The sequence below is a fragment of the Elephantulus edwardii genome, unplaced genomic scaffold (genome assembly GCF_000299155.1).
Source record: "Elephantulus edwardii isolate Elephantulus edwardi_28Jun2011 unplaced genomic scaffold, EleEdw1.0 scaffold00001, whole genome shotgun sequence".
Lineage (NCBI taxonomy): Eukaryota > Metazoa > Chordata > Mammalia > Macroscelidea > Macroscelididae > Elephantulus > Elephantulus edwardii.
In genome coordinates, this window is record NW_006399751.1 from 43,615,000 (window position 1) to 43,622,052 (window position 7,053).

Genomic DNA, 7,053 nt, shown 5'->3' on the forward strand with positions numbered 1-7,053 from the left:
TATATAAAATTAATAATTTTTCCATCTGATTATGGCCATATACTTGAGTTTTCTGCAGCTACAAATTTTATTACAAACCCTTCATGGGCTTTCTTTAGTTCAAGATTATTTAGAGGTCTATATAAATTCCAGATTCTGAGTTACTAACAATGGCTTGGATTTGTTTTTTCCACTTAAGTTGTTGTTATTGTTGTATGCTGTCGAGGCAGAACCGAACGATAGCTGGACCCTCCGTTGGGTTTTCAGAGACAGTAAAATCACACAAGAGGAGATTGCTCATCCTTCTGCCACAGAACAGCGGGAGGATTTGAACTGCATGCCTCTGAGATTATAGCACAACTTCTCTCCACTAAGCCACCAGAGCTCCCTCATTATTGGGAAAAACATAGTTTTAAAAATTGGCTTACTATGTTTAAGTTTTGATTTTTTTACACTTAATGTATATATGACTCAAATAATTTAAAAGACAAATATTTGTCCTTTAAAAAATAATGTTTATGTTTAAATAGAACTTTAAATAGCTTCTAAGAAAATAGAGCAGCCCAGAGAACAAACAGATCTGTTCTGGAGAAGGTGAGAGGCCAGGCTGCTCTGTGGAGGCAAGGACTTTGAAACTCTCTCTTACATATTTGGAGCACATGGACAGGAGGGGACTGGTCCTTGGAGAGGGACATCATGCTTGGGAGGTTGTAGGGATAGCACAGAAGAGGAAGACCCTGCATGAGATGGAATGACAACAGTAACTCAGGGGCAGGTGGCACATGTGTCGGAGATGGTGAGAGTGGCTCAGGATAAAGCGGGATTGAGAGCTGTTGTACATAGGGTCACCGTGAGTCACAGGTGACTCAATGGCACAGAGCAACAACAATAACAAACAAAATATGTTTACTGTTCATAATCTTCTAAGGGACTATTTTTACAAAACTATTTCTGTTGTTATTTTTCCCAATTATAGGAAATTGGATCGACTTGAGAAGAAAAAGAAGAAAAGGAAAAAAGATAGAAAAAAGAAAAGGCTTCAGAAGAGCAAAAGTAAACACAAAAAACATAAAAACAAATCGTCCTCATCTTCCTCTTCCTCCTCCTCTTCATCATCATCGTCCTCTTCCTCCTCTTCCTCTTCCAGTGAGACCTCAGAGAGCAGCAGTGAGAGTGAGAGAGACAACAAAGGAAAAAAAACACTTAAGAAGAAGAGAAAGAAAAGTAAGGGTTCCCGCTATAATAGGAGTGATTTTCAAGAGAAAGACAAGTGTAAGAAGAAAAAGCTTGAAGAAGACCCTTCTAGTAGTCACAGTAACAAGGAAAAAGATAGGGAACTGCCTGAGTTTTTAAAACAAGAGAATTCTGGGAAGAATAACAAATGGAGCCATTCTGATTCTGACAGAAGTTCCAAAAGCCGTAACTACAGCCCAAACAAGAGAGGGTCTGAAAGAAAGAAGAGGAACAGCAGAAGCCGAAGCAGGGATGAGAGGAGTAGAAGCCGAAGCCGAAGTCATGGAAGGCATAAGCAAACTGGAAAATGGACACAGCGAAGCCCCAGGGAAGAGCACAGCAGAAGCAATGGCACCAGGAGTCACAGCACAGACACATACAGAGGAGACCGAGTGCACAGGGTGAGCTCAGGAGAAAAGCGTACTAAAGTGACCCAGGGAGAGCGAAGCCCAAGTAGAGAGGAAAGAAAGACTATGTATGAGAGCACCTGAAAATTAAACTATTTCCACTTCTTGGATACCTTTCTGTAAGGGCTAACTTCTGTTGTCTTTCTAATCAAAAAGCTCTCTTCATTTCCCATCTCTATAAACAGCCATACCATAAGAATGAATTTTGCCAGTATTTGTAAATAATCTTTCTTGGGACTATGGAAGTGCTTTATGTTGGTAAATGTTTTTGTGCCCTTTACTATATAAAAACCCCAGATAACCATTTGATATTTTATTCGTTCTGAAATATCAAAAGAATGATAGTACATACACTTGTTACAACTTTTTTTAATTCATATTTGTTATTTTAAGGTGTTAATTTGCTGAAGTAAAGTGTAATCACTGAAATCCACTAATGTGAGTTAAACAAAGAATTGATCAATATTCCTTTAAAATACTCAGACTCTCTTCAGATGTTTCAATTCTCTTTTCACCCTAACAAATAACCTCAAACTTAGTGACTTAAAAAAACTTAAGTTTCCAGTCTTAGAGTTCTTAAAATTAAAAAGTCTGGAACTTACCTTACTGGGCTAAAATCTAGGGAATTCTGGGTGGTGCACTTTGGAGCAGGTTGTGCTGCTAGCCCAATGGCCAGACATCTCTAGCAGTTCAAATCCATCATTGGCTCCACAGGAAAGAGATAGGTGGTCTCTTCTCATTTGATTTACAGACTCAGAAACCTGCTGCAGGGTCACTATGATTTGAAACCACCTTGAGTTTTGGGCTAAAATCTAGATGTTGGCAGGGCTATATTCCCTTAGGAGGGGCTTCAGGAGAGAATCTTGTTTCCTTACCTGTTCCAGCATCCAGAGCCTGCCTGCATTCTTTGGTTCCTGGCCCCCTGCCTCCATCTTCAAAGCTAACAAAGGAGAGTCAAGCCCACCTCACATCTCACTGACCCACAAGTTCTTTCATTAAGGAGATTGATTTATATGGTCAGTAGAAAATAACAAGATAAATTTCTCTCAAGATCAGCTAATTAAGTAACCTTAATTCCCTTTCACCATGTACTAGAATGATTTCCAGGGGTAAGAATGTGAACACTGAGGCACCACCATTAGTCTGCTTTACCATGGTTGACCTTTCCAGTGCTGGCACATAACTATTGAGACTTGACTTTTAGCATCAAACATTTATGTAGCACCACAAGGGGAACACTGCACACTCTTTGAATGTATGTCATGAGTGCACGTATGTAAGGCATATTTAAAGTTAACAGCAAATTTCTTTTTGAGTTTTAAAGGATATAGTATGGGGAAACTGTAGAAAACAATGTTTTACTACCAGTCATAAGTAACAAGCAATTCTAAGAAAAATCTATAGTTCACATAATGGACACAGCATTTTTGTTACTAGGATTCCACTTCTTAAAAACATGTTATTAAATACAGCAAATATTGATCAATTGGTTTTTAGGGTTGGGAAGTCACAATTTCATAAGTTCTGTTAAGAAAGCAAATAAATGTGTCAAAGGATGCAAGTGAAACCACACGGTGTGGTCTGTGTGCCTGTTCTTAGCAAGTGCCCCCTGATACATTAACTAAAGGCCTATGCAAGGTTTTCATTTAGGTTTTTCAGTCGGGCCAGGGGTGGCAGAGAAGAACCCTTGAATTCCTTCTGTAGCATTCTTTTAACTGCTCCTCAAAGATACCTTTCCTTAGGAGAAAAAAAAATATGTGAGGGGGGAGCATGCATGCATTTGACATTTACAGAGACTGCTGATTTACACCTGAAGTTCACCAGTATTATGGTGGCTATTTTCTACCGTGTGCCTTTTAGACTTTACAATTTTAATAATGTCAAAACCTATGCAATACTAACAGCCTTAAAAGGTTTTTGAACTAGTACCGTGTTCATGAGGAGAAATGCTGAAATGCATCCTGTAATTTAAAATGAATTAGAGAAATATCATTTCTCACCCATTTCTCTCATTTGAGTGTCTCAAGATTGTGGTCCACTTTTAACTTTCTTAATTTGGCTTTAAGATACTTTTTTTAAAAAAATCTGATTTAATTTTCTCTTGATGTTAAAGCTGAGGAATGATGAAGTAATCCTTGTAGTTATAAAAGATGTTGCTTTACTATTTGATTCTCAGTCTTGGTCACCCAGTATGCTAAACATCGGAAGATGAGAGCAGGCATCATTTTGAGTCTTAAGCAATGAAGGATTTCACACACATCCATGACAGGGTAAGAAGTAGATGTCAGCCGGCTTAACTTACTTGTTCTGCATACCCTCTCCCTATAATGATTTTTTTTTTCTTTTTTTTTTTCCCCCTATAATGATTTGAGCAAAAGGACTTGGAGGTGATTTTAGTTCTAAAAATATTACAAATATTAATGTCTCTGTGTGGTCATTCTCTTAAGGACTGAAAGCCAAGTAAGAGTCCGCCAAACTTTAAGGAATCAAAAATGCAAGGACCCCAAGAAGCCTTCCACGGAGACAGTATTTAGAAAGCAGATTTTTCATCTTTAGAGACAAATTTATCTTACTTTTAGAGAAAGTAATTTAAAGTAATCCAGACATACCTAGTGACAATTGTAACTAGCCCACAGGCCTAGAAATGTACTGTGCAACAAAAAATATTTTACACACCCCCTTTCCCCCCCTTAGCTTAATGTTTTACATAATTTAACACTAGCAAATTAATTCCTGTAGGAGGTGCTGTCGATTTACAAATGGCAGGAAAGATCAGGTTGCTAGGTTAGGACTTGTTTATTTATCTGAATGTCTACGTGATAAGCGAGCCCTAAACTTCATTTCGTAAATACAAGTATACCAAAACAGGCAGAGGTTGATGCGACCTGCCCGTCTTACCTGGCGAGGTGGAAAGCCAATCTTATTTTGCATCACAGCGTTGTAATCCGAAGAAAGGTTTTTGTCAGTCTGGGAGAGACCTTTCTTGCTGTTCTTTCATAAAACCGTTAGCTGCCAGCGAATCGGCTCAGTCCACGCTGCTGGGAGCCCGGTTTCCCAGTTTTAATCACCCAAATACTTGTCTGCCTTGGCACTGAAAGAAGCTCAAGGATTTCAGAATCCACCTGAGCTGCTTCATTCTCCTTACCTGTGGTCGGCTGGCGGGAAGGAGGCCGCATTCCCACAGCCTGCGCTCAGGGCCATGGAGAAAAGCAGTTCGCTTCAGTAGCTGAGAAATTCTCATAAGAAATCTTAGGTTTTCTGGAAAGGAAACCTTTGTTCTTGTTTCCGTTTCTTGGAAAGAGAGAAATGTACGAAATAGTGGCAGGCTTTTGGGGGTGTTCTCAGACCAAAAAGGCTAAATGATTTTTAATTGTGAGTCACAAATAAGACTTAAAGGAATGTTATGTCGGGAAATGTGTGGCAACTGACGACTGGCTCCCTGGACAGAGGGAGGCTCCTTAAAACCAGGTCCTGGCGACAGAAAAACAATCATTACCTTCCCTTCGCCTCCCCTCACAACAAGCCCCTCGGAATGTAGCAGCTACTAGTGATGAAGAGAAACGACCACGGGCTTGGGCGCCGCTTTCCGAGCCCCCTCACACAGAGATGGTGTGTGCGAGCTCGGTTATGACCAAAGCGGGGTTTCCGTGAACCTCGCTCCCCCTACACCCGAAAAGGAGGTGAAGTGGGGGTTACATCCCTGGTTGTCGCCCCTTCCCACGCCCCCCAGGCGACACCGCCCCTGCGTACTCTGGGGATGTCCTTATAGGCCGGCGTCTGGCAACCTTCTGAACACACTCAAATGGAAGGGCTAGGAATTAGAGGTTTCCTGTCTTTCCACTCACTTCTAAATTGTGATGAATGAGGCGAAATCTGGGTTAGCTCGCTGGATCATGTTTCTCCCCTGTGGCCCCAGTCCACCCCGAGGAAATCCCAGGGACGCCCCTTTAGGCTGTGGACAGCGGGAGCTGCCGCCTGGGGAGCGGTGCGCCCTGGCCGCCGCGCGCCCTCGCCGGCTAGTTCCCGCCTGGGCTTAGCAGGACCTCCCGCGCGTTTCTGCTGCGCGGGGCGGAAGGTAGACTAGTCTTCGGGAGTCATCAAAGCGAGCGAATCTGTTGTCGCTCAGGCTCCACAGGTGAAGGAGGCGCTTTTTTAAGCCAGTGCTAATCTCCCATTCCCAGGGCAAAAATGTCAACTCTCGCCACTAATCCGCAAGCAGAAAATGGACTGGGAGACACCCCTTGGGTACGTTTCTTTCATATATTACCCAGAAATTATCAGATGCCTGCAAAACAATGCAGATCTCCAAAGGAAGATGGTGCAAGGGTGTTGGAAAGCCTACAAACTTAGGTGCTTTGCTTTCCCGAGAAGAGGCCCTGGGAGACTAAGTCCCAGCGGACATTCTGAAATCTTCCCCTTAACTGGAGCTGCAAACACAGTATATAATTATATCAATAATATGGGGGAGGCATATCTGTATGTATTTACCTCATACATATTTCTATAAACTCCAGCGTCTGCAAAGGGTGGGGGGTAAATAGCACTGAACGGTTAAAATTATGGAGAAGGGATAATAACTGATTACTAATTTGAAAGTAAATAAACAGGTGACTTTTTCAGATCAAATTTCTCCTTGGATCGTTACAATAAATATCTCTGAAGGAAGCTCTCTATTTATGTTGTCATTGATTAATTCTTCACTACCTCATTTGATTTCGATTTAGAACGATTTGATTCTAATTTAATTAGCATGTAATTTGGATGTACATAATTACTGTAATTATGACATTCAGGTAAGGCAGCTTTAGGCTGAAAGGCAATTTCAAATTTTCTAGCAACCTACTTTGTACTGGGAAATGGACAAGGACTTTGCGCCCTGCTATCCAAGTAGTAATTAGCACATCTTTGAAATAGGCAGTGCGGTGGGGTTTGTATTAAAACAGCAAATACAAACCCAGCCGAGCTACCCGCCGCAAAGGTGTCTGCGAGTTCCGGAAACCGTGCAGTGCCTCCCAGGCGCGCGATGGAGACGCGGGTGCCCGGGCGCACGGGCCGCCTCCCAGGGCTGCTGCAGGAGACCGCACCTCCGCTGCCAGGAGCAGGGCGTTGGGAGGTGTAGCTTTTAAAATTAAAATACAACGCGCGCTGGGGGGTGGGCGGCGGGAGAGGAAGGGGAGGAAGTCTCACAACGACAGAGGACGGAAGGTGGGGGTGGGGTAATGGGCAAGCAAGTGGGAGCCAAGGGGCGACCGGGGGAGGGCGAAGCGCGCCTCGGAGGGAAAATTGGCCAACGCCCCCAACTGTTAGCCCGTTTTTTATTTGAGTGCGATGGGAACAAATCGCGCCTATTTGCTCCAGGAGGAAGTGCGTCTCTTAGGGAGGGTTGGAGTGAGGGTCTCAGATTCCTCGCTGCCCCCACCCCCACCCCAGACCT

At 42.8% G+C, this 7,053-nt stretch overlaps 1 protein-coding gene across 1 annotated transcript in view; it reads left to right on the plus strand.

The window, feature by feature from the left end:
* The window catches only part of CIR1 (corepressor interacting with RBPJ, 1), a 73,617-nt gene extending 66,879 nt beyond the window's left edge, over positions 1 to 6,738 (plus strand). Inside the window, exons 10-11 of the mRNA XM_006878965.1 lie at positions 956 to 1,665; positions 6,563 to 6,738. Coding sequence (XP_006879027.1) covers positions 956 to 1,665; positions 6,563 to 6,738 — 886 coding nt within the window. The remainder of the gene's footprint in view (positions 1 to 955; positions 1,666 to 6,562) is intronic.
* The last annotated feature ends 315 nt before the right edge of the window (positions 6,739 to 7,053 follow it).